Source organism: Chelon labrosus (genome assembly GCF_963514085.1).
Source record: "Chelon labrosus genome assembly, chromosome: 9".
Lineage (NCBI taxonomy): Eukaryota > Metazoa > Chordata > Actinopteri > Mugiliformes > Mugilidae > Chelon > Chelon labrosus.
The window spans coordinates 20,818,732-20,845,723 of record NC_140359.1 but is presented as its reverse complement, the minus strand read 5'-3'; the positions used below and the strand labels follow the sequence as shown (position 1 = coordinate 20,845,723).

The window sequence follows — 26,992 nt, the reverse complement described above, 5'->3', positions numbered from 1 at the left end:
GTTTCCCAGCAGAACACTCCTGTCGGTGGTTTTAATGTTGTGGCTGATTGGTGTAAAAGCTTGTTGTAGCCACTGTTTTGTTTTTTTTACATTGTCTTTAGTGGGATTCAGAGGGAATCATTTATAAAATGTCACAAAATGCAGGAAATAGAAGAACATCTATCTACGGAGATACAGAACAGAGCCATCAAATACACATTATTTCCATTGTACAATATATAACGTATAAAAACTCTAACCGTCCTGTTCCTAGTGTGAAAGAAGTGGTCGTTACTTAAATGTTAAAACGTGAAAAGTCCTCTTAGGTCCAGTGACTGTCCTGCTGTGGGACATGGTGGACCCTTTAGATAAGACCAGCTCCCTATGTAGACATGGACGACTTATTCTAACAAAAATGGGACTGTTTGTAGTTACAGGTGATTATGCGCGAATGAAAACACATCTACACCACTTTTTCTAATATTTTATGCATTGTTTATGTACTTGCAGTCTTTTTCAGCACATCACATCTTTTGCATCCTCTGCACACACAGGGACTTCACCCAACGTCTTCAAGCTGATGTGGTTGATATGAAGGCAGATGTTGATTTAGACATCCAGCTGTTACAGATTAACCTCACCGTTGCTGCCCGGCTCTCTTTTTATCTACTCTGAGCGAAATACCCAGGCCCTTAAGCAGCCAGTCGTGCAGGTACCAAGCAACCACAGCCACACAAGTGTGAAAGTATTAAACAAACACAAATGAGCTTTTATTCAGAATTATTTTATTTCAACAGAAGACCGACCGTCCAATGTCGTCACAGTTTGCATTATTAAAAGGTAGATGATTATTATTATTATTATTATTTAATAACTTTTAAACTCTTTCTGCCTACCCAGCTCTGTGTTGGTTACAGTTTCAGACACATAAAACTGTTTCTGACTTTGGTGAATTATTCACACGGAGACATCAGACACACGACGACAGCCTGGCTGAGATTAAAGATGAAACTGAACCGTTGTCACTCCAATCCAAGTTAACTGATTTAGTAAAATAGTTTACTGGATTAAATCCTAAGAATCTCTGGTTGAGTTTGACATTGACCCGCGTATCAGGAGCATATTCAGAGAGGACGGACTTCATCTTAAGCTACTCGCATCAGGGGAAACAGGTAAATATCCACAAATGGGAAAGAATGAAGGAAATGTGTTATGAGTAAAGTCAAAGTTAATTTATATGGGAGAATTCATTCGTTAATTAATCTTGTCTGGATGTTTGTAATGCTCTCCCTTTGAGAGGCAAAGCGTGTAAGGCCAAGGAAAGTAAGAAGAACGGGAGCTGGTTGGTCGTTCAGTCCCTCGAGTCGTCTGATTGGTTGGCGGAGGAGCTCACAGCTTGGCGTGGTCCTTCAGGATGACCTCCAGCTTCTGACTCAGCATGATGTTCCCTCTAACCTTCAGCTTGCCAGCGAAGAACGCCTAACGAAACAACACACACACACACACTTAAAGTTATTATTTTTTTTCCTCCAGAGTCTCCTCCACAGAGTCTCCTCTATTTTGTAGCAGCCTGTCTGTTGCTTGTCTCCATGCACGTGGGGAAAAGAAGACAGCCAAGGCGCCAGCAGCGAACACTTCATACAAATGAAAAAAAGAGACGAGCCAGGTCTCGGGCAAAATGGAATATGTGACCACCGGGGCTCTGGCAGCAGGAAAAACGTGAGGACATACATATTCATGAGCCTGCACAGAAGAAGAAGAAGAAGAAGAAGTTCCTTTACTGGCGGAACTACTGATGACGCGCGCGCGGCTTTCCTCGGCTAAAATCAACCACGCGATGGGTTTATGATGACCCCAGATGACAGTTAGCGGCATCCCTTTCAACTCCGCCGACTAATCTTTCTCCAGCTGCTCCTTTCATCGCCTGAGGGATCTTCAGCAGCGCCGCAGCCTGCCGACACTCCTCGTGAAGAGAGCGCGCACGCAGACGCACGGGGCCTCGGATCAATATCAAGCGCTACAGGAAGCATATCAATTCTGTACAGTGATTGCCGCTCTGCCGGTGACAGATGAGATGCCTCAGACATAACAAGCAGTGTCGATTGATTACCCATGCTGAGTGCTTTCTGAACCGGGCCCGATAGATCGCCGCTTCCATTTTTTATCTGACATGACAGGATCAAGAGAGAAGTCATTACAGATTGAAGGGCTCCTCAAAGGCACTTTCCCTTTAATTAAAACGTACAAGCAGACTTTAACATCACAAAGAAGACGTGACTGAAAAATATGAGGCTACATTTCTGCCGCTGTTACAAGGCACCGGAGCCAAACGTGTCCTCTTGCGTGAGCACGTACCGCTATCAACAAACAGCAGTGGGTGAATGAATAAACATGCAGGAAAACAAGGTCGTTCCCCGCACGGCGAGGGAGGAGTTGTTTTTTTAGCTGAAGCACGCCGTTTCGTCTGAGATTGATTGTGACTGAATAAAGTCTACGTGTTTGTCACCTTCTGAGGGTTGAGCTTCCCCTGCACCACTTCCATGAAGTCTTCGTCCGACACCGTCATGGTCACATCTGCCTTTCCGCTGTAAGGGCCTTTGTGCAAGGAGCCGCTGCCGTTCTTCAGATCGATGGCTGGAGGAAGAGAGCGGGAGAAAAAAGAAAAAAATGGAATAAATCAAACTCAGACAGAGCTTTACTTCTCTCCGAGGATATCTGCTCTGCTTTTCCACAACTAAGAATTTATGTTTTGCTTTGCACGAACACAGATTAGTCACAACATTAAAATTATCCTGTGACAATACAATGTTCAGCTGGGAAACTTCTGGATCTGGCATTCATGTGGATATTACTTAGACATGTAGCATCCACCTAGACCAGACCAGACACCCCCACCCCATAGCAATGACACTCCTCGATGGCAGCAGCCATCCCCAGCAGGATGCAGTCTGACACAGGCACAAAAATGGTTTAGGAACAACTAAAAAAAAAAAAAAAAAACACGAAACAGCACAAGGTGTTGACCTGGCCTCCAAATTCACTAGATCCCAAACTGATCAAGTATCTGTGGGATAATCCACAGAGGCCCTCCCCTCAAAAACCCCACACTAACAACATTCTGTTGCCAGACACCACAGGACACCCTCAGAAGGACCATGTCCATCCTCTGATGAGTCACAACTGTTTTGGAGGCACAAGGGAGACCTACACAATATTAAGAAGGTGGTTTTACTGCTGCGGCTGATCGGTTTATTGTACTTCCACAATGTCTTTTCATTTATTATTTTACTGTGTTTTAGTGTCTTGTATCGCTGCCTAGCTTTGCAGCATTTTACCCTGAGCTGAATGCGTTCGTACACCTTTCAGTTCACTCACTCCACTGTGCAGCGTTCACGCCGTTTTTGGTGATCTCCCAGCCGAACACGGCGTTCACCTTCTTGACCAACTCTGAGCCCATCTCTTTCATACGACGGCCGATCTCTGCAAACACCAGCTCGCTCTGGAGGCCTCCTCCCTGCACAAAAATAAGAGCAATTCGAAAACTTCTCATTTTATATTTTCGCGATTTGCGAATTAATTCTGTGACAATTCATTGTTCGTGCTAAATTACAAAAACCAGAGATTCAGAGTTAGACTGTTGACTAAACTGAGCATTTTCTGAGTAGAGTACCTGAGTGAGAGTGTCTGGTGAAGCCCCTGAAGCGGCATGTAAGTCCACATAGGCCCCAGCGAGGACGACGGCATCAGTTTCCTTCACCTGTGAGAAAGAGACGAGCGCTGATCAGAGCAACACGAGCCGAGAGCAGCACCGAAACGATCCAGGCTAATGCTCAACACTCACTTTGCACTGGAGGTGAATCCTGTTGCCTTCCTTCCACATCTCAGTTTGCAGCGACTGGCCCGGCATCACCGGCTTAACGAAGCGAACCTGAGATAAAGAGAGACAGCTGTTACAAGAGGGAGCGGTAGAGACGTTGGATCTTAATTATTTATATGACATTAAACTTTGTTATCCTCAACCAATCTGACTTTTTAAGTAAACCTTGGTCAAACTGGATCCAAAATCTGCAGTGGATGGCTTATTTTAACTTAATGAATGGTGCTGGTTCATACTGACACTGACATATAGATATACTTTATGCGTCTGAAATTGTTTTTTCCTGCCTTTCATTCAGAAAATGTTCATTAAGAAAAACAAAAAGCTTAAAATCAGCTAATGAAAATATTAAAAAATATTCAGCAGTAATAGAGCTAGCTCAAAAAAAAAAAAACCTACAGCAGCTACTTAAAGCTGCAGGTCATGTCTTATTGCAGCAGAGCTGTACTGTGCATAAAATAAAAGAGGAAGCCTCTTTGACATGAAGAAGACTGAAGAATGCCAGGATAAGGCAAAGCAGCGCACGGGTCACTGAGATACGCAGCAGTCGTGAAAACTGACGAGAGAATATTATTTGTTGAGGTGTCCTACGGGGAAAGGTGATGTTAATCTAGGAAGCAACAACAGGGAAATAAAATACAATACATAAATAGAATAAATCGGCTATATGTCAGAATATAGATTCTGAAGGCCTTTTTTGTCAATTCTATCTAAAAAAATAAAAATAAAGGGAATCGGTGCATCCTGCCCCTCTCACCGTCTGCTCAGACAGCTGAAGACAAAGGGAAGATCAGTACTGTGCTATTTAATGTGTGTGAAGTTGTATGCAGCCTAACACAACCACATACAACTTCATGCATGACTTGGCCAGTTCCCATTTAGCCAATCCTCCAGAAGGGTTTTCTTTCCAGTTATATTGCAAATTCATACAGATTCAGGCATTATAACAGACAAATGGTTTTGGATAAAGTCTGCGGTAATGCTCACCTTCATAGCCTTGAACCTGGAAGGGTCATTGTCGGCGAACTGCTTGAGGACGTGTCTCCCAGCGAAGCCGAGTGAGCACAAGCCATGCAGGATGGGAGACTTGAAGCCTGGGCAGAGAGCATTTTTTATTTTTTATTTATTTATTTATTTTATTTTTTTGAGTACGCCGTGTTCAAGTATACATGAGATCAAAACCCCAGCACTTGACTTAAAATCCCAGTTAAAGATCGAGTTCCGACCCCCCTGTCAAGCCCTAAATGGATCCATGGACTCCTACCTCCCATTGCTGCAAAGCTGGGGTCTATGTGAAGAGGGTTCCAGTCTCCGCTCAAACGGTACAAGGCAGCCTGCAACCATGAGAGGGGAACACACTTTGTTTAGATCTATATCTAATTCATAAACCTCTGAACTCCTCGTACACAGACGTGGGATGAAATTAAATTATCATGAAGGCAATAGAAGAGGTAGCTAAAATAAGAACGTCTTTGAAGTAATACAGTCGCAGTCATGTAAACTGCTCAGGGGATTTGTTTTTTAAAAAAAATTCCCCTTCCTTATTTTACTTTCTGCTGCATCATACTTCTTCTTCCACACCGTCACATTCTGACTAAAACTTTTTGATTCCTTCAGAGGCACGTAAACACCATCCTGTCCTGTTTTCACCCACATATTTGCAGTGCAGCTGATTTATTCGGTCAGCCAAACCCACACACAGGCGCACTCACTTGGTCTCTCGTGGTCGGCTCAATCACCACGGCATCTGGTGCGCGTTTAGGAGGAGGCAGTGCAGCCTGGAGGAATTAAAAAAAAACAAATAATATTACTTAAAAATGTGAAGGATTGAGGTCTTATTTTTGTGTGTTCTGGTAAACTGGTGACTCAAATGCAGAAAATGTACTTTGGCTTTGTCAGACGTTCTCTTTCCACCGAAGCCTCCGGCTCCGACCACGAATATTGAAAACTGGTTGAAGCACACCAGCTCATCTCCATTGTAGGTGTTCACTGTAAAATAAATAAATAAAAAATAAAGACATTTTAGTGTTCAGTCTTCCATGCATGCTTACACTCATAAATGCATTCTGCCTTGACCTGAATGATCAGAAAAGCGGTAATTCAACTGTTTGATGGTTTTGGAGGATGTAGTTAGCTCTGCAGTTGAATTAAACTCTAAAGGGATTGCCACAATAATAGAAATATTATTAGAATGTGTTTATTACTAGTGTACCTAATGAAGTGGCAAGTGAGTGCATGCACAGTATGTTTAATGCAATAAAACAAGATGAAAAATAAAAAAAACAGATACATAATGCACCAGAGTGGCCCTCATCTGTGGCCTACACCGATCAGGCATAACATTATGACCACCTTCCTAATAATGTATAGGTCTCCCTTGTGCCTCCAAAACAGTTGTGACTCATCAGAGGATGGACATGGACCTTCTGAGGGTGTCCTGTGGTGTCTGGCAACAGGATGTTGTCAGTAGGGGGCCTTTGGGTCCTATGTGTTGAGGGGAGGGGCCTCTGTGGATCATCCCACAGATACTTGATCAGTTTGGGATCTAGTGAATTTGGAGGCCAGGTCAACACCTTGTGCTGTTTTTCAAGTTTTTGTTTGAGTTGTTCCTAAACCATTTTTGGGTGTGTGTCTGTGTCAGGCTGCATCCTGCTGCCATCAAGGAGTGTCATTTCTATGGGGTGGGGGTGCCTGGTCTGGTCTAGGTGGGTGCTACATGTCTAAGTAACATCCACATGAATGCCAGGTCCAAAGGTTTCCCAGCAGAACATTGAATTGTCACAAGATGGTCAATGTTATTTACTTCTCCCATCAGTGGTTTTAATGTTGTGGCTCATCGGTGTACTATTAAATTTTATTAATTATTGCTACAGTACAGGATTAATGCATAGGGTGAATATGAATGTTGTAAAAAGCAGAGCAAAGGTGCTTTTGGCAGGAACATTTTAATTATTTCATTATTAACAGCCTTTGATTCCAGTTCTCTTCATGTTTCAGAATGATAAACTCATAAATGTGAGGTACAGAAACCAGCTGCCTGGAGATCAAACCAAACGGCATTCAGCGCAGCACAGATGCACATTAACTATAACGTGTGCCAGACACCAGTCAGGGAGAGGGAAAACAGACACATGGAAGCTGAATGTGAAGGAACATTTAGCAGCAGTCCATTTTAGAGTCAGCATTATTTCATTAGGTCAGCTCAAAACACAATCAGGCAAGACAAATAAAAGTCGCGCCGTCTGTAAAAGAAATAACTTTCACTGTAACAGAAGCAGGCTGGTTTAATTTATATGAAGGCACTTCATCAAACAAATTCCCCTCTGCGATCGCTCGGGGGAAGCTCAGATCCCGTGTTATTTGTTTTAAGTTGGATTAATTATAGATCAGAGCGACTCCAATATCATCCATCTGTGAGGAATTGCCAAAAAGAAAAAAAATATGATCCGTTCTCAGTCCATTATTTTAGTCCCTTCTAGACACGGGCTGTGAATTTTATTAATTCAGCCTGGGAGGCAACTTTCAGGTAAAAGATACGTTAAAGTGGTGAAAGCAAAACTAAATATACAAGAATAACAGTTTATAAGGAAAGGAACTCACCGTCCAAGTGGATGACGGCTCCAGATCCTTTGTCCAACACGTCTGCTACGGAGGTGTGGGAGGTCAGGCTACCTGAAAATGGATTTCACCCATTTACTTCATAGTTAATATTAACAATCAAGTCACAAAGCATCCCTAAAAAAAAAATCCACGAGGTCATTTAACACTTGGTGCAATACTTGCATATTCCCATATAAATTGTTTCTCACAGATTGCAAGTTTTTCTGGAGTCGCTCCGTCGGGAAAGGATTAATCAAATCGTTCGGGCGGGCTTTGTGCAGGCACGAAGGGAAGAGTGCACGTCGTACACGTGATCTGAGCACAGTGGAGTTAGATTTGTTTAAAACAAAAGGGCTCTGATTGGTTGGAGGACTATCCAGCTGCATGCCGAGTTTTAAAACACGGTCCGTAACTCAGAGAACAACTTCAACGTATGTGTGTACATATATACGTGGCAAATAAAGCTGATTTAATTACGTTTTGATAATAAAATCCCAATAGTTTTACCAGACTCATACTCACTGATAAGAATTGAGTCAGGCTACAATTTTCAAGCAGGTCCAATCTACTCCAGTTCAAGGATTTTAAATTGTTTACCATTATAGTCCCCGATTTAGTTCATTTTGTACACTAATAAAACAGACAGGTCATTGCCGGCTACCATCTTCATCAATGTTTTATTTATTTCTGCAGACAGACTCTCGGCTTTAAGACCGAATTCCTGCTTTAAGGCTGAATTCCTTTCAGTCACAACAGGTTCAGACAACACATAGATGGTTAGCAGAGTCTTTGGGGAATCCTGGAATATCTTCAAACTAACAGCAGAAAGTGCTGTTAAATGACCTTCTAGACTCTTGATAGACTGTCAGGGATTTATCTTTCGGAAAAACAAACAACAACCGAGCTCTGCGGCTTGAATTTAATGGCACGGACAGGGTTGAGATGCAGCAGAAAAATTAACTTGCAAAGACCTAGAGAGGTACTTTGTGTCTAGACTAAATTATCTAATAAATTCAGACTAGTGTTACTATAATGTAAGAATCACAATAACACATTAAATATTTGTATGTAGTGTAATAGTAAAGAGGAAATACCTGAGGTTGGGAGAGGTTTGTAAATCTCCAGATACTGCTCCCCGTGCAATACCTGACAAAGCATTACAGCAGCTGTGATATATATACTCATAGCAAAGTCGTGCAGCCTCATTAGCATGACTAATGTGCGAGCTGTGAGTCCTTCTTGTGTGCAACATAGCGTGAAGTATACCATATGGATGCAAATATGTGCAACGCATATGCACGCACAACTAAATTGCTCACAAGCAAGTTTACACAACATTTCAGACGATCTGGACGTAGTCTGACCTGTGTGAAGTCTATCTCGAGTCCAGGGATTGAGCTCAGGCCGCCACCCATCATGGCCGCCTGGGCTGTAATGACCCCGAAGGTGGGGAGGCAGCTGAAGTCTTGATGGTTTTCATACAGGAACCTACATTAGGACGCAAGTGTTAGCCGACTGTGAGGGAAAAAAAAAAAAAAAAAGCTTTTGCAGGAACAGTTTGGAGATGAAGACCAAAATAACGGCACAGATGGCCGTGTGTGCGTGTGTGTGAGTGTGTGAGTGTGTGTGTGTGTCAGCGTGGAATGATTCCAGTGTTTTTATTCCTCCATGCAGGTCAAGGTAGAAGTAATGACTGAAGCAGTAACTAGCAGTTCAATTTCACACAATTTGCCTTTTCAGGGCCCCGGGGGAAGATATTTAACACAATCGGATGCACACCTCAGATGATCGGGGTCTTTGGTGGACATGCCGACGCCCAGCGCGTAGAGGATGGACTGGGTATGGGTATAGCTGAACGTGGATGGTGGTAGCTTTTGTCCCACAGCCTGAGTCTGAGAGGAGAGGAGAGGAGAGGAGAGGACACTCTATAATTTAATTAAACAAAGAAAATCAGCGTGCCAAGACCACACCATGGTGGTTTATCTCCAAAGCTCAGCTTCTGAATACAAAAAGTCTACCCAAACAACCAGTGAATTAATCAGTTCCTCATAACATACAGCAGCACCTGAGACAAACAGACTTCCTTTCATTTTATCTGTCTAAAATAGTTATATGTGGTGTTTAGGATGCTAAAAGCAGCAGGAAGAGTAGGGTTGCAGTTTTTCAAGTGTAACTCTTTCTGTTAATGCCAGTGCACTAAAAGCTCTCTTTTTGAGGTGCTTCAAGTGTCGGTGATATAAATATAAAACAAGTACAGCCCTCTTTACTTCCTAAAATGTTTTACTACGTTTATTTAAAGTCACAATGAGACTGCTGCAATTCAATTTAAACAAACTAAGAGGATATCTTCCTACTTTTTATTACTATCCTTCCAGTGCAATAAAGCAGAGAAATAAAAGAGGATGTTCACTCAGTTTGTTTAACCTTAAGTGAATAATATAAGGGCTAATTAGATTCTGTCACCCCTCACTTACATTAAATAAAGATGTTCAGCGTCAGTATAAAAAGGAGGAATGATTACAGCAAACAAAACCTGCCTCTATGTTCAGGTTTGCTCCTGATTACCATTTAAAAATCGTTCTTGCCGCTGTCTTTTCTGTCTTAAACACTCCTTTAAATATAAGAAAACTCAACAATCCTATAGATTCTCCTCATCTTAAACTTGTCACGATGCTCCAGTTTGATTTAATCTGTGATCATCAGCAGTCACTTGTTTGGGGACAACTGGGATCTCACAAAGAGGAATCAGCAGTTCAGAAGTGTACTCCTGGGCCGGACCGGGCAGAGCGCTGCGAGTGTTCAGCACAATTTAAAAATAAATAAATAAAAACGTATCCCGACCTCGACTAGTGGTCGGAGCAGAAAGGGGCACTCCTGTTAACGAGCAGATGCAAAATGAGCTGGCAGTAATCAAGTGTTAATGGCACAAAGAGTCAGGAAGGCCGTTTAAAGCTCAATAAAGTGAAGCCCTCAGCTGTACTGTAAATGTTTTAAAACTCTCATTACTCTCAGCCCGAGGTCGTCCGGAGGAGCTCTCTGATCAGACTCAAGCTGGTCAATCATTTTCTATCACAGCTACTATGGAAACTGGAGAAAGCTGCACCAGCAAAATGAATTATACAAGTATCTGTTTTATTCTTAACATGTTCCTACAGTTTATTTAATAATCATATTGGCCCGTCTTTGATATCTTATTTCTTTAGGACTTCTGTACAACACAGACAAGCCAGAACATTAAAACCACCAACCAGTGAATTAAATAATGTGGATTATGCCTCTAAACCAGTTGTGACTCATCAGAGAATGGAGATGGGCCTACTGAGGGGCGTCCTGTGGTGTCTGGCAACAGAATGTTGTTAGTGGGTCCTATGGGTTGAGGAGAGAGGCCTCTGTGGATCAGGCTTGTTCCGGTGCATCCCATAAATACTTGATCAGTTTGGGATCTAGTGAATTTGGAGGCCAGGTCAACACCTTGTGCTGTTCTTCGTTTTTTTTTTTTTAGTTGTTCCGAAAACCATTTGTGTGTGTGTGCCTGTGTCAGGCTGCATCCTGCTGGGGATGGCTGCTGCCATCAAGGAGTGTCATTGCTATGGGGTGGGGGTGCCTAGTCTGGTCTAGGTGGGTGCTACATGTCCAAGTAACATCCACATGAATGAATGCCAGGTCCAAAAGTTTCCCAGAAGAACATTGTATTGTCACAAGATGTTATTCACTTCTCCTGTCATAATGTTGTGGCGGATCAGGGTACGTTATCTTACATCCACACACACAGATTGAAGTCACAGTCGAGGGGATTGAATCAAAAAAAAAAAAATCAAGATAAAAATTAAGCTCCAAGCAAAAGCGATATTACACGGTGACAATGTAATTGCAGTGTAACATCCATCCAGTGGATGATCTAATCTGGTGTGAAACGCCCTGAAAATATGTGTTAAAAACGTTTTTCTTTCCTCTTTCTTCCTACCGATGTACAACTTTGTTCCAGTTACAGGCGAGTATCGGGTTGGTCAACAGACTAGAGTCATTTGACTTTCAGGTGGGCACCACCAGATGCTCCTAATAAAAACCAAAACTACTCAGCAGTCATTTAGAACTGGAGCAGCCACTTGGATGAGTGGTGACATTTCTGTTGTATATGCAGCTATAATGAGCAATACATGACGCTATAATACACAGCAGCAGCAGCACGACTTAACTTGAGCTCCACATACCACGATGAGGACAGAGACACGAATGTCACTAACAGAGTGTGTGTGTACTGTAGAGCTGCACAAAAACAAAACGAACACACACACACACGTGCACACACTTACGCATGACAAAGCCAAGTCAGATGAGGACACAATGGTGATGTTTGGCTCGAGGCTACGTTGTGACTCTGTTCCAAATCTCTCATTAGACAACCGCTCACACAGTGGAGAGGACACCGATACCCGACAGTGAGCGTACATGATTTAAAATTTGAAGTACTTAATCGTGATATTACCGAGCCAGTCTAATGAGGCGCTGTTAACGTCTTACAGGACGTACAAATGTTAGGATTTTATACTATTTATGCTTTTCTATTTTTGCATGTTAGATTGTGTGAATATCTGGGCATGTGTGCATTATGTGTAGCTTGATCGATGACAGAATAAAACCCCCCAAAAAGCATTTTTGATAAATATATAAGATTACATTATCAATAAATACTGACAAATACACATATTTATCATGTACTTGGGTATTTCTTGCAATAGTTGGGTATATGGAGTGCAGTGTAAACAGCTTTCGGGACGCAGCGCTCACTTCTTATCCGGTGCTGCTAAATTAACAATGCACGCTGCACGTAAATCATTCATTCTTTAAGTTATGATTATTATGTTTCTTCTATAATATAACAAAAATCTGAATATATTTCTTAAATATGTGGAATTAAGACATAATACCTGTTAATGTGTGTGCATTTCTAGACTATAGGATACAGTACAGCTCAGCAGGAGATGGTGGCTGTTTCTATGAATAACTACTTCACGTGCTGCAGTTCTACTTGTGGCCCCATGTTTTATTCAAGCAGCCATATGTGACCTGTAACGAGTTCACTTTCTGTGATTGGGAACACAGTGAAGTGAACGAGCACCCATCCAGGGAGCCGTGATCCCACGTCTTTTTGTGTGCTGCGTTCTAAGAGCTAATCTGTGCAGCCGCTTGTCTGGTGCATCACTATTTCATATTGACTGGGGGACATCAAAGTACTTATGTATGTTGAGGGAGCTGAGAAGGTCATTATCCTAACCGACTAGATACAGTGCGGCGGCATTAAAGAGTCATGAGCTGCCATGTTCGAATCGGTTTACAGCTAACAGAGACTTCTACATTCTCAGTAGGACGAGTGACAGAATATGAGTAAATGATGGGGAGAAGAGCACTGATGGAGTTTAAGTGACAGTGTGAAAATACCATTTTTTTTTTTCTGGAGTCGGTCCGTTGGGAACTGATTATGCTCCAGGAAAACCTCTACCGGGCCAATCGAATCTGTTCGATGGACAGAAAAGTAACTGCAAAGTAGTCTTACACGGCATCTGAGCGCCATGGAGTTTAATTTGCCTACAACAAATTGCCATTTTTGTCTCTGTATTGGTTGAAACACGGCCGGTAATGAAATCCAATTTCCCAGACGCATATTCTGATACGAATGTCTGGCTAATATATAACACATTACCTCCAATAAAAACAGTAATCAAATAAAAGCAAGGTAAGCGATAGAAATCCAACTGAGACGATACGGCCTAGAATTAATAAATGCAATCTGGACCCAGGTAATCAGCAGCAAATGGAAGGATGGAGGGATTAACCAATTAAAAATGATAACAGCCTTCAAGGTAATTTCAGTTTTTGTCCAGCGGTGATCCCACGTTCTGGGAGCAAAGGAATACGTACTAACCAGACTTAATGAACATAGGCAGTCCAAAATAACAAGATCTGTCATAGGGTAGATAGAATTGGCTGCTGTGGGGTGGGGGGAGGGGGTTATGGAATATTGACCATGCACTGTAGGGCACTGACATTTTTCAAAATCTGAAGGTAGCTTGTACATTACTGTGAAAGGAAAAACAGCAGCAGCAGCCATGTCTACTCACAGGATTTAACCCTGATCCTGACGCCACCGAGGCTGCAGCCGCTGTTGGATTCGCGCCGACCTCTCCCTCCGACTCCACTTGAGACAGCACATGCATCACCGACTGCAGAGACTCTGCACAAAGTTGAGAAAGAAATCGAGACACAGAAGATGAAGAAGATGAGGCGACAGGTGAAATGATTCAGCGTTCATTACGACTCAGGAATCTCCAAAGGCGCACTTGAATATATTTTAATATACATCTTCAGAGACTCCTGCGTGACTGGCTTCATCTTGACAACCATCATTCATACTTGGTTTAACTCGTCCAGAATAACATTGTGTTCGCCAGCTAAAATGATCCAGCTAATTCTGCGAGGGGGTTTACTTTTTATATTAGACAACAAGTGCTGACAGCATGAGTGAAGTGGAAATTGGCTCTCATGACGGGTTGGCACTCCAGCAAGATTTGAGCTGAGGAGAATACAGTCCTTAAAAGGGAGACTTTGACATTTTCAAAAATACTTGTATTTTCATTTCTGTGGACTAATGAACAATAAAGGTCTTGGCAATAAAACGAAAAAGCATGATTACCTAAATGTACTATTATAGGAATAAAACCACCCGCCGAATAACTGCGTAGGTCCCCAAAACAGCTCCGACCCACTGAGGCATGAACTCCACTGCACTGACCAAGACTTTAGCGACAGATCCTCTAAATTCTCCAAGTTGCAAAGCGGGGCCTCGATGGAATCGGACTTGTTTGTCCAGCACATCCCACAGAAGCTCAATCGGATTGAGATCTGGAGACTCTGGAGGCTAAATCAACACCACAAAACTCGCCGTTGTATTCCTCAAACCATTCCTGAATTTTTGCTTTGTGGCAGGGAGCACTATGTTACTGAAAGAAGCCACCGTCACCAAGGTTGTGCATGGATGATAAGTGTCAATGGCACGATGAATGGCAATGTCCCCCGGCAGAACGTTGCTCAAAGCATCACACTGCCTCCAACGGCCTGCCTTCTTCCCCAGGTAAGTGATGCACATTCACCCAGCCATCCATGATACAACAGACCAGACCACCTCACAAAATTTGGAGGTCGCAAGTCGCTCAAATCCTTCAACTTGCCCATTTTTCCTGCGTCTAAAATCTCAACTTTAAGGACAAAATGTCCACTTACTGCCCAATACGTCCCACCCTATTGACAGGTGTCATTACAACAAGGGGATTAGTGTCCTTCACTTTACCTGTCGATGGTCATAAAGTTATTGCTGACTGATGCATGTCTTTGATTTTCAAATTGGTGCCATTAAATGGTATCAGTCTGTGAACACACCAGGAGACTTTGGAGTCCCATATATCTGACAGTTTGTCCATGCGTAGGATACAGACAACTACAATTAAGCCTTGTGTAGGAATAAACTTAATAAACTAAAAAAAAATTTAAATTTGCTTCAGTTTTTAAAACCAGAATCAGCCCAAGCACACAACAGACGACGGCTGAGACAAGTGAGGAACATGATCGGAGGCTAGGAAGGCCACAGCCACTCATTACAGTCACTCGGTGAACAGAGGTAGCAACAAGTCTCTGTAACAAGCTACAAATGAGGAGGCACTACAAAGCCATGCTAATTAGACCAGCTAGCGCCCTGTGGGACTGCCAAGCCCGTGCAGCTAATCTTAACGCCGCCGCCCTCATCTTCAAATCTACATCTGAGAGAATGGAGAGGGTGTAGGAGGTGGAGACACGATGATCAACATGTACAACCCTCTTGTTTGCAAGGGACCTTTCTTGACAACAACACTGCACTCGTTCATACGCGACATGGTATGCTTCACCCATGCTCCCTTTCTCCACCTTGTAAATCCACTGTAGATGAGCGGAGAGTAAATGGAGGAAAATCATTCGGCGGAAAACTCAAATTTGTGCGACTCCCTGGAACACTGAAAAATCTGCATATTTTGATATTTAAGTTTTTAAAAAATCCATGATCTGCTCTATGGTTTCTCTAAAACTGTAAAATGGCGTTACGGTCTTTGTGCCAAGTAATAGCAAGTAGCAGGACTGAAATTAAGATCTTTTCAGTATCACATTTTTCACCATTATAACAGCCACAGTATGAAAGCATGATCAAAACCATGTTTTCTAAATTTTAACCATTACATTTCCCAACAACTATTTCTAATATCATGATTACATCAATGTGATAGGGAAGCAGACAAGCAGTGGAAAACCAAAGGATGAATTTGCAGATTAAAAACTGTTAATTCATTTGAATCTTTGCTGAAAATGGCATATGACAAACTCAAATTCAAAAAAAACTAAAAGGAGGGAACGTCTCGCAATTACAGACACAACATTCCTACCTATAACTTTCCGGGAAAGGAAAGTCACGATGTAAAGTTTATTTGTGACTTCAGAAAACAAGCACGAGAGCGAGAGATCTTCTACACGGCCAAAATCCCATTTTTAAAAACAACATATAATTCTTACTCACCAGATTACTAGAGAGTTAGCCTTTCAGAGGCCAAAGGGCAAAACTATGCTGCCATGCAGTGACGTGTTATTTGAATCACTATGACTAAAAGAATGAGTCAAAGACGTCTAACAGAAATTGGTTTACATTTTCAAGATGTAGATGTTCAAGATAAGCTGACAAGATACAGACCTCTAAACTAAGGGGGCAATAGGTAGTTTAGACTTCTGCACTAAGTTGACGCAGAAACTACGGCAACAGCCCAGACCCGGCGCAGAGCCTAGCACCCTAGCTTGCAAAGGCACAGGCTGCGTAGGTTTTGTAGGTCGTTACGTGTCCCATTGCACTACTGACCGTGTATACTAGTAGGCTTGGTGGCATCTGTGAAATCACAGAGTTTGTCCCAGTGGTCCCGGACAGCCTCAGGAGTCATGGGTTGGTTCTTTTTTCTCAAAATCTGGCCCTGAGAACGCTCCCAGCGCACTGCACACATGGACACGGACAAAGAAAGGGGTCAGCGCACAGCGAAAATCGCACACATACAGTCGAGAGAGCCTGAGGCAAATGAATATCATAAATGCATGCAGACATTTCCCGAGGAAAAATAAAACAGTGCTACTCACGTTTACCAACCCAGCCTGCACCGACCTGAAAGGAGTTGAAACACGATCAGATGCACAAACACAAACAGAGAGATATGTAAATAAATATGTACCGTCTCTTTATGAAAGCTGAATATTTTAGTGCTACACTATTGTTGCAAGTGACCAAAGAATAAAATGACACAGAGCTACAGGCGGTACAGTATGTGTGAGACTGCGCTCGTCTTATGCTTGTTTGCTGTATACCTCAAACAGCCCTCCGTTTTCTTGGCATTGTTCATGAGAGAGCCACAGGACCAGAGGAGCAACGTACTCAGGCTTCAGAGAGTTCAGCATATCTAAATAAAACACAAAAAAATACACACATAAAATAGTACTACTCTTTGCAGTAGTGCATCTGCTGCATCTAACCATCATTTATTACGTGTGTCAACAGCCTTTTAATTGTCCCAGATAGTTGAAAAGCCGGGAAATATACAGTATTTGTCAGTGCGTAGCGGCAGTACTGGCACATGAAGCCGTTACGCTTAAATTCATGACAAATTAAGATGAGCCATGAGCAAGTGCTAATAATTTGACCGATTCCTGAACTTGCTGGAAAGAAGCTTTTAATTTCCAAAATGAACCACTGAAGACTGAGCAGAAGAAAATATCGGCGCCCTGATTTGACTGAACAAAAAAAAAAAAAAGAAGTCTGACTTAGTGGAAGTATGAAGTATGCTGGCTGTGAGACAGTTCAATCCAGGCCCAAGAGGCAATTTAGGAGCACAACAAGCAGCTTTCACAAGACTGCATCCTCACAGAGGCATCGATATCCAAGCACGCTTCATGGTGAGCACACTGATTAGCTAAGAAGCTCATTCAGAAGAAGGGCCTACCACTGGATAGAGTAAAACTGATCTGAAGTGTCAGTTCCGTGCCATATCAGACTACGTTACAGATATGGGCCCAAATACTGCAAGTACCGACACCACACCCATCTTCAAACTTCATTTGTGTCTCAGCTAGACACCCGTGAAACTACCATAAAAGCACGTCTCAAGGTGCGTACAATACCAGCCCCTCTATCCTGGCTGGTGACAACTCACAGCGGCGAAAGGGAAAATCTGTCGTGAAAAGCAGAAATAGAAAGCGGCTGTGTGATTTGGCCTTCGTGGTGGAAATTATCGAGTGCCTCTCAGAGCTGAATGTCACGCTCGAAAGTCCCGACCAGCTTCTCAGCTCCCTGCTTCCAAATGTGAATTCATCTCAAGTGAACTTAAAGCTGTGGCAAGTAGAAGTACAAGTAGAAAGAAAGGGCATTCCTGCTGCGAAAGAGCAAGAGATATGATACGACATCTGAATATGCGAGTGTGGAAAACTCCTCCAGGCATTTTGTGAGACGTTTCAGGATGTGAAAAAAAAAAAGAAAGAAAAGGCGCCCCACATATTTGATCCGCTGTTTATTTTTGAACCAGCCGGCTTGCCTGACAGCCTACAACATTTTGGGCCGTCCCATCGCTTTGAGAAGTTCCTTTCAAAACCGCTGAAGACTAGCTAATCCAAACCTGACAAATCAGCTTCAAGCATCTCCTTCATCACTACCATCTGACAAGGATACGCCTCGACCAAAGAGTTTTGTTCCCAAAGGGTGTAGTAAAAACTGAAACGCTTCCTCCACCTGTGCCTTAGTTTGTCACTCAATACAACATCCCTGCCAACAAAGCTATGGTTACAAAGCACAATATGGTCATAATGTGCAGACACTTACAAATACTGGGTTAGAGGGCTCTTCATGACTGTTATAATGTTAAATTCATGCTGAAACGGCATGAGAAAGGTGGTAATTCATCTGTATAATCATTTTGGAGGATGCCGTTTGTGGTGCTGTTGAACTGGATTGATTTAAACACAACAGCTCTCTCAGTTATTTTAAACAAATGCTGAAAACTGGAAAGATAAGATCTTGTGCAGGGCTGTTACATGTGATTGCATTGGTGTCCCTAATAAACTGGCAAATAAGTGTACGTCAAGACACTTTTTCACACTGGTATCAAGGCCGTATCACCTTCTGATTTCAAGATTTGCAACATAATAAAAAATAAAAACATAAATGCTTCATTAGTATACTTATTAATATATTAGAAATTGAATAAGACAGCTAACACCTACAGCATAATAAGGCGGCCAGAGCCATTTTAATCAAAGCACTTACATGTTGGATGGTCTCATTATAGCAGCAAGGAAAACACAACTCTTGAATATTAGATAACAAATTTGCATGTCTAATAGGAGCGCTGTTGTCTCACATTTTGCAAATCAACATTAAATAGGCATTACATTATGCCGTTGTTCTGGGGAGAAACGAGCTCTGGTTTTTCGCCATTTTGGCCTGACCAGAAGAAAACACATGTTTCTGTGAGAGTGCGGACAGACGTTATAGAGAACAAATACATTCACTGTATGTATGCTCACCTTGGGGCATGGTGTTCTCCGTGAGGCGTGACCCGGCAACCGGAGCGATGGTATTGCAGTAGATGTTGTACTTGCGTCCCTCGATTGCCAAGGTGTTTGCCAGCCCCACCAATCCCAGCTTGGCGGCGCTGTAGTTGGCCTGGCCAAAGTTACCATAGATGCCCGAGGCCGAAGCAGTCATGATGATTCTGGCCACAGGCAACGAGTCAGCGTTAATGCAAAGTGACAGGCATCGCCACCAAATGGAAGACACAGACAGCACACACACAAAAACAATCTCACAAAGCCATACACACATTTCATGCATGCATTAACACAAGCGAGCATGCATATGTATAACTGAATTGTCACACACTGAAAAGAGCAGTACGCATCTTTACATTTTACTCGTGCAGCTGCGCGCCATTGTAGGCTATACGTCAAAATAAATGCACACATGTTCAGAAAACAGTGCGACACTTGCAATTTTGCAAGTAATCTCACGCATAGAGTTCACCTCAGTCGAGCAAAAGTAATGAGGTTAAGCATCAGTGCTACATTAACTGCAGGAGACATGTGAGTCACCGGGTCTCAGTGGTCATTAGAACGCAGTGATCCATATCGCAGCATACTCATACTGTACGCTGCAAGGGAAGCTTGGAAGCTCCGGGAAACGGGCAACGATAAAATATCTTTCAAATCGATAACTTTTAGAGGAACGAAGTCTAAAAGGCAATACCGGAGAGAAGCTTTCATGGAGCAGATCTTTCCATTTTGCATTACATGTTGCGTTTGGGGGATCTGATGCAGCGGATAAATCTGTATGGTTTCATAGACAGAGCGAGCACCATGGTCCAGTCATTGACCTTTTTCCTTTTTCATTTCTCTCCGCTGTGGCTTTACCTTTGAATGCACCATAAACTTTTGTTTAGGTTGACTGCACACAGAGATTGAATTTTTAAATTGCCCATGAGCGTTACAAAATAAAAAAATGTCAGGTCCACGTATTTTTGGACACAGTGGCAATTGTTTTGTCGTTTTACCCGTTTACCAAAATGTATTTAGTTATAGCTATATAATGAATATATTCTCATTAACAATGGAGGACAGTATTTCATATGTTGTTTCTCTTTTTCAAGGGACAAAAAAATTTAATTGGACAATTAACTCAAGCTCCCCCTCTCCTCATACTGCTCATAATTGCTAACCTGAAAGTGGCGGACACACGCTTTCCCCGGCTGGGTCAGGCTAACTCCGGGGTTGGGTGGCCCTTTCTCACAATATCCAGCTTTTCTTTCAATGTCCGCTGTGAATATGTCTTTCTAAGAAGCCACCAAATCGATAGACTCTCCACCTTCTGCCATCGTGGATTAAAAAAACAGCTATCAAAATGTTAACAGGGACGATTTGGTTGAACATGAACCGCTAGCTTGGCTTAAACGGAGCACCTCTCTGACCCTCCACTCAGAGGTAATGAAAAAGTCCAACGCCACCATAGGCCACAGAGAAGGCCTGAGAATATGAACTTGAAATGTGATTGGTTAAAGGAACAACGTCATTACAATGTGTTCCAAGCTTCAAGCCGCCTGCAGTTTTAATTGTGACAGCCCAGGCAGCTGAAGTAAAGGCAGGTCATCAGGATCAAAAGCAGCCAAGTCTGGCAAGTCAAAATGCCTTAAGTGAGGAAGTCTTTTTGGCAAATCCCAGTTAATCAAATAACATTATATGCATTCAGCACCTTCATTCATCTTCCAAAGGAAACTGACAACATGGATTCTGAGAAACAACCATCATATAGATTTTTCTATAAAACCAGACCGGTGAATATTTGAATAATTTTACGCTGTTCTACTTGAAGGATAGTCTGCACCAACATTAGTTAGTCATATTCATAGCAAATCTGTCTAAAGTCAATATTGGAACACATTTATTTCATTTTATACCATAAAATTACTAAAGACACTAGATATCTATAATAATGATGGCAGACATGCTTCATGTGGGAGCTCAAGAGCTCCAGTGCTGGTTATTCAGTCCTTACCACACACCATTTTACCTAATGCTGATATTTTGGTTATTAAAGTCCAGCAATGGTCTGTGCTAAAGATAATCTTCTACCCACATCAATAGTCGTAACAAGGTGCGCTCCTTACCTGCCAAACATTTGTTTTTTCATGTGGTTCCAAGCAGCTCGGGTCACCAGGAAGGAGCCTCGTAAGTGAACTCTCTGAATCAGGTCTGAAATGCAGAGAAATGGTGCGTTCACATTAATAAAGGCACTTTTAAGAAGGTACTGCGGGACCTAGACACCGTAACCTACGCACGCAGCCTGTGCCAGTGCGAGCCATATCTACATCCTGCTTCACTTTCAACAATGGCGAGTGAAATTTTCGCCGAAGACGAGTCATAAAAATGTTTGTATCTTCCGAACCTCCTCATTTAATCTTTCCACCATGTGTTCGATCTTTATTGATGAAAAACAATCAATCTGAAAATGAGGAGATGGAGAAGCAGACGGAAATACGCTACTACCGAGTGGACCAATCACAGCTCTTCCGGTCTGCGGCATAGCCTACGCACAAAGCCTATACTGTCTAAGCCCCGCAGTACTTTAAATGAGCCTTTTAGCTACAACTGTGTGCGAAAACTGTCAGAGTCACAATTCCCAGGACATTTTATATGCCTCTGGAGCTGATAAGCCACTTTTCCATCTTGGCACTACTGGGGCATTGACTGTATATACAACACAGCAACAGGTGAAGCAAGCGCACATTGACTATTATTTCAAATTAAAACAGTATAGATCAGAACTGTGGACACTGCTGCATTGTACACCTTGAGTAAACAGTGATCCGGATGTAAATAAAGATTTTTTAATTACCCCAGTCCAAATCACTGATCCTGGCAAAGGATCGGTCACGAAGAATCCTTGGCAAAGAAAAGCAAAAAAAAAAGGGTTTTAGTCAATTCAGTCTCAGCTGAAACTGGTCGATTACCGTGGCTTAAAGTAACATTAATATGATAACTCCGACCCAGTGGCCATTTTAGGATCGGATGATCTAATCAAACCCAAAAAAACATAACTATTGCCGTGAAAGGACTTACCCAGCATTGTTAACAACAACATCTGAGAAAAGAACAAAGAAAAATACATATTACCAAACTGAATGCACTTTATTAACAACATCACTATCAACTCTGATGACCACAGGATTGCCATACAAAGGTAGCACATACCTATTCTTCCATATGCATCCAAGACCGCCTGGATCAGTTTGTCTCCATCTTCAACAGAATCTGTGTGCACATGACAGAAAAATGAATTCATTTTGTAAAGTTAAGAGATGAATCTTTGTCAAAGCTACTGAGCTTCTGTCTGGTTCTTGTTAGTCTAGGTTCGGTTGCAGATCAGAGCCTTGGTGGAACTGTTCCTTGAATTTAGGTTTGCAGATAGAAACAATGTGCACAGTCAGTGTGACAAAGTCATAACACAGAGGGAGGAAAAAAAAAGTTGATGGCCTCCCTTGTGTTGTCGGTTTATTGTGTAATGATGTGTAACACTGCGGTTCTATTGATTGCTGGGCATCATTGTTTGTCACGAAGTGGATAAAGAAAAAAAAAGTATGCCTCTGCCAGATTCATAATTGCCAATAAAACACAATGATCAATGTCTTGTTTTGTTCTAGAAAAGTTATTTTTTTTCTCCTCCTCCTCCTCCAAGTCGGGCTTCAGTACTGTTCTTCATTCTACCACTGCAAGCTAGATACTACATGGTAAGCAGTGTGGAGAAGAGAAGAGAAGACGACTAGTCCAAACGTCTCACCATAGTTCGCCACGGCCTTGCCTCCCTTCGCTCTTATCTCCTCCACCACCTTATCAGCAGCTGCAGAACTCTTTCCGCCGCCGTCAGTGCTTCCCCCAAGGTCATTCACTTTATTGCAACAAGAAGACAAAGATTAGCAATAATGGGGTGAGTTCTGCAATTCTCCACAAGTGATTAGGGCAGGAGAAGAGTGTAGCTGAGCCGATTCCTCGTCAGAGTTAACAGCGAGTTGAGTCCAGTCCAGTCCAGGCAGTAGGAAATGTTAATATTTTGGACAGGGCACATGTTTGCCACAACACCTGCAACTATGTAAAAGATAGCATCTTTATGATGCACTTTATAAATGACATTTTGTGGTATAGCTTATCTAAATCTGAAAAGAAACTTCTCTGTCACTGCCAATTCCACTGCCTTCATCCAGTCTGCATATCTGATACCAGCACTCATTTTCCCCCTTGCGTAAAATATGTAAAACTCACTATGTGGAGCTAATAGACCTATTTTTCTGGATGACTAAGCACGAGACCAGGGTTTGTTTTTAAGCTGAGTTGAGTGATTGTTGTGATCAAATGACTGCTGTGAGTGTAAGCACTGTGAATGAATGAAACTAGGAGAAGAAGATTGGTCATGTCATAGTGCTTACTGCTAAGGTCAGTGTCTGCGCCAGTGATTTGTTCATCCTGACCTCAATCAGTGCTAAACCAGTATTCATCTTTAACACTGTTTCAAGCAGGTGCAAGAATCTGCAGGGTTTAATCACACTCTTGGTTACAGATCACTGCTGCTGCTGCTGCTGCTGCTGCTTGTAGTCAGCACCAAGTTCTATCACCTAACTTTTAAAACATTTTAAGGTTACTTTAAAGACTATATTATTGAGTATTCTGTACATACTGCATGTTTTATGTACACACGGATCAGGTATAACATTATAACCACCTTCCTAATATTGTGTAGGTCTCACTTGTGCCTCCAAAACAGTTGTGACTCATCAGAGAATGGACATGGGCCTGTGGTGTCTGGGGGCCTTTGGGTCCTATGGGTTGAGGGAGGGGCCTCTGTGAATCAGGCTTGTTCCAGTGCATCCCACAGATACATGATCAGTGTGAGATCTAGTGAATTTAGAGGCTAGGTCAACAACTTGTGTTGTCTTTTTAGTTGTTCCTAAAGCGTTTTTGTGTGAGTGCCTGTGTCAGTCTGCATCCTGCTGGGGATGGCTGCTGCCATCAAGGAGTGTCACTGCTATAGGGTGAGGGTGCCTGGTCTGGTCTGGTCTAGGTGGGTGCTACATGTCTAAGTAACATCCACACAAATGCCACTTCCAAACGTTTCCCAGCAGAACACTGAATTGTCACAAGATGGTCAATGTCATCATTTCACCTGTCAGTGGTTTTAATGTTGTGGCTGATCGGTGTACAAAACTCACATGATGATATGAGAGTCTCAAGACAAGATTACAAAAAAGATACAAGTGTTCACATCTTCAGACATAGTCCACATGCTGATTACACTGATTCTAAGAACATGATGCATACAAGGCTGACAATGAATATCCTTTATGTACCTACCTACTACGGAGGCGCCCCGTTCACCAAAAGCCAGTGCATATTCTCTCCCAAGGCCTGTGGAGAAGAAAAGAGATAATAATAAGTGCCCTATAGTTATTGTTTGGAATGAAAGCCTCCATAAGCAACCACAGTTGTGATGCTGCTGCTGCTGCTGCATGCGACCTTTCACACACTTTCACCAGAGTGATTATAAGCCATTGCTGTACTTTGCTCGTCGTGTTCTTTAACAGACACGACTGCCAAAAAGCCTGGTGCTACTCCTGCAGGATAGCAAATACGTTTGTTGTCATTATTTATTTTAACCACTTTGTGGCATGCACTTGTTTTCCAAGCTGTCATGTCAGCAGGGTATTGAGATTAAATGTGCACCCGTGTAGCTTCAGAATAACTATAATGATGTTATAGTCCATGTCTCACACACGTCTAACACCACACAAACAAATGCATGTGTTCCTTTGTATAATAAACACATGCCACGGCTCCATGATCCGTTCCTGTAGCTAAACAAATGGCTAAGGGCGTGCTGTTTAAATGCTTGGAGCGAAAACACACAACTTGGCTCGGCTACAAAAACTCCACAACTAGCAGGTTAGCATTCAGAGTTAACGTTACAAAAGATATTTAACAGCGAGGAAAGCCTTGTTTGTTTGTTTTTACCTCCTCCGGCCCCAGTGACAAGCACGACCCTGCCCTCGAATGACAAAGACATTGCTATGAGATGTTACTGTCGTGAGAGAGAACCGACGCTGTGGCTACAAAAACAGCCCTGGCTTTCGGAGACAGCAGCAGGGTACAAGTTCCACTTCCGCATTTACGGAGGGACGTTCTCAGCACTGGCCAATCAGAAAGCAGGATCGTGTAGCACACAGATCCAACCAGGGGAGAGTTCAGAAAGTAGACGTTGAATTAAACTGAATAAAACTTACGGTCGTGCTGTAGCCAACTTTTGCATTATATCATATTTGCAAAGTTTTCAGAAAAAAATTACTTTTCAAAACGATCTGCTTTGTCCCTTGTGGATGAATAAAGTTTATCTAAGTCTAAGTCTAAGTCATCTGTGTGCAAGGAAGGACATTTAGTATCTGCAGCTACAGCAACAAAGCATAGTATTGGCTTAGTTGTCTCTTAGTTGAGATTCTTTGAAAAGCAGGCAATGCAAAAGAAAAAAAAACTTGAGGCTATTTTGAAGGTTGATATTTCAGTTTTTAAAATACCACCAGTGACAACAACAGTGACAACATACACCCACACCCCAAAACATTAAGTACTGGTAGTGAAAGTAGGCTAAATGCATTCTAACACAACTGTCCTGCACTAAACCCCAGTTCATGACTTTTATAATGTTCAGTTTTGTGTTGAAACTGTGTCAGAGAGGTGGCAATTCAACTGTGTCATCGTCATTTTTGAGGATGTTGTTTGCAGGGCTGTTAAACCATATTGAAGTAAACGCAAAGCCTTAGAAAAGAAAATGCGATTAAGATTAGTGTTATGTTACACTAACATTAAGTGTAGGATGCATTCATTTTTACTAGTGTACCTGGCAAGTGAGTGTAAGTATAAAGTATCATGAGGTGTAAACACTGGCACAATTTTGAGCCAGGTCAGTGAATGCAGCCTATACTGAGATACCTTCCACCTCTAGATTTACACTGCCTGGCCAAAAAATAAAGGTCACACACTCTAATATTTTGTTGAACCGCCTTTAGCTTTGATTAAAGCACACATTCACTGTGGCATTGTTTCGATAAGCTTCTGCAATGTCACCAGATTTATTTCCATCCAGTGTTGCATTCATTTTTCACCAAGATCTTGTATTGATGATGGGAGAGTCTGACCACTGCACAAAGCCTTCTCCAGCACATCCCAAAGATTCTCAATGGGGTTAAGGTCTGGACTCTGTGGTGGCCAATCCATGTGTGAAAATGATGTCCCATGCTCCCTGAACCACTCTTTCACAATCTGAGCCCCATGAATCCTGACATTGTCATCTTGGAATATGTCCATACCATCAGGGAAGAAACAAATCCATTGATGTTATAACCTGGTCATTCAGTATATTCAGGTAGTCAGCTGACCTCATTCTTTGGACACATAATGTTGCTGAACCTAGACCTGAGCAACTGCAGCAACCCCAGATCATAGCACTGCCCCCACAGGCTTGTACAGTAGACACTAGGCATGATGGGAGCATCACTTCATCTGCCTCTCTTCTTACCCTGATGCCCCCATCACTCTGGAACAGGGTAAATCTGGACTCATCAGACCACATGACCTTCTTCCATTGCTCCAGAGTCCAATCTTTACGCTCCCTAGCAAACTAAGACATTTTTTTCTGGATAGCCTCACTGATTAGTGGTTTTCTTAAGGCTACACAGCTGATCAGTCATAATCCCTTGAGTTCCCTTCACACTGTACGTGCGGAAATGCTCTTACTTTCACTATTAAACACTGATCACGATCAATCGGGATTTTTTTCCAACCACATTTCTTCCTCAAATACGATGGTTCCCCGCTATCCTTCCAGTTTTTAATAATGCT

General features: G+C 42.4%; 1 protein-coding gene across 2 annotated transcripts; it reads right to left on the bottom strand.

The window, feature by feature from the left end:
• Positions 1 to 753: 753 nt before the first annotated feature.
• On the bottom strand, positions 754 to 25,383 carry hsd17b4 (hydroxysteroid (17-beta) dehydrogenase 4). Of its 2 annotated transcripts, XM_084551062.1 has the most exons (26): positions 25,112 to 25,383; positions 24,455 to 24,508; positions 22,890 to 22,997; positions 22,304 to 22,363; positions 22,172 to 22,193; positions 21,948 to 21,994; positions 21,220 to 21,304; positions 19,088 to 19,275; positions 16,880 to 16,971; positions 16,655 to 16,679; positions 16,386 to 16,514; positions 13,576 to 13,688; positions 9,236 to 9,348; positions 8,821 to 8,944; positions 8,551 to 8,602; positions 7,457 to 7,528; positions 5,742 to 5,845; positions 5,569 to 5,634; positions 5,121 to 5,190; positions 4,844 to 4,950; positions 3,821 to 3,907; positions 3,650 to 3,736; positions 3,355 to 3,493; positions 2,486 to 2,613; positions 1,324 to 1,458; positions 754 to 1,287 (listed from the first exon to the last, which is right to left on the bottom strand). In XM_084551062.1, exons 1-25 carry the CDS (start codon positions 25,161 to 25,163, stop codon positions 1,369 to 1,371), a joined length of 2,214 nt encoding a protein of 737 aa, XP_084407188.1. In that variant the 5' UTR covers positions 25,164 to 25,383; the 3' UTR covers positions 754 to 1,287; positions 1,324 to 1,368. The 2 variants fall into 2 exon arrangements, with proteins under 2 accessions (XP_084407188.1, XP_084407187.1); XM_084551061.1 differs by having other exon boundaries at positions 754 to 1,458; positions 25,112 to 25,382.
• Positions 25,384 to 26,992: the final 1,609 nt, after the last annotated feature.

Coding starts and splice junctions, on each gene's coding strand:
- hsd17b4 (XM_084551062.1), bottom strand. CDS start 25,163: ATGTCTTTGTCATTCGAGGGCAGGGTCGTGCTTGTCACTGGGGCCGGA. Junction 21,995..22,171: donor GTTGTTGTTAACAATGCTGG/GTAAGTCCTTTC, acceptor TTCTTTGCCAAG/GATTCTTCGTGACCGATCCT. Junction 19,276..21,219: donor AAAAAACAAATGTTTGGCAG/GTAAGGAGCGCA, acceptor GCCTGTGGCCAG/AATCATCATGACTGCTTCGG.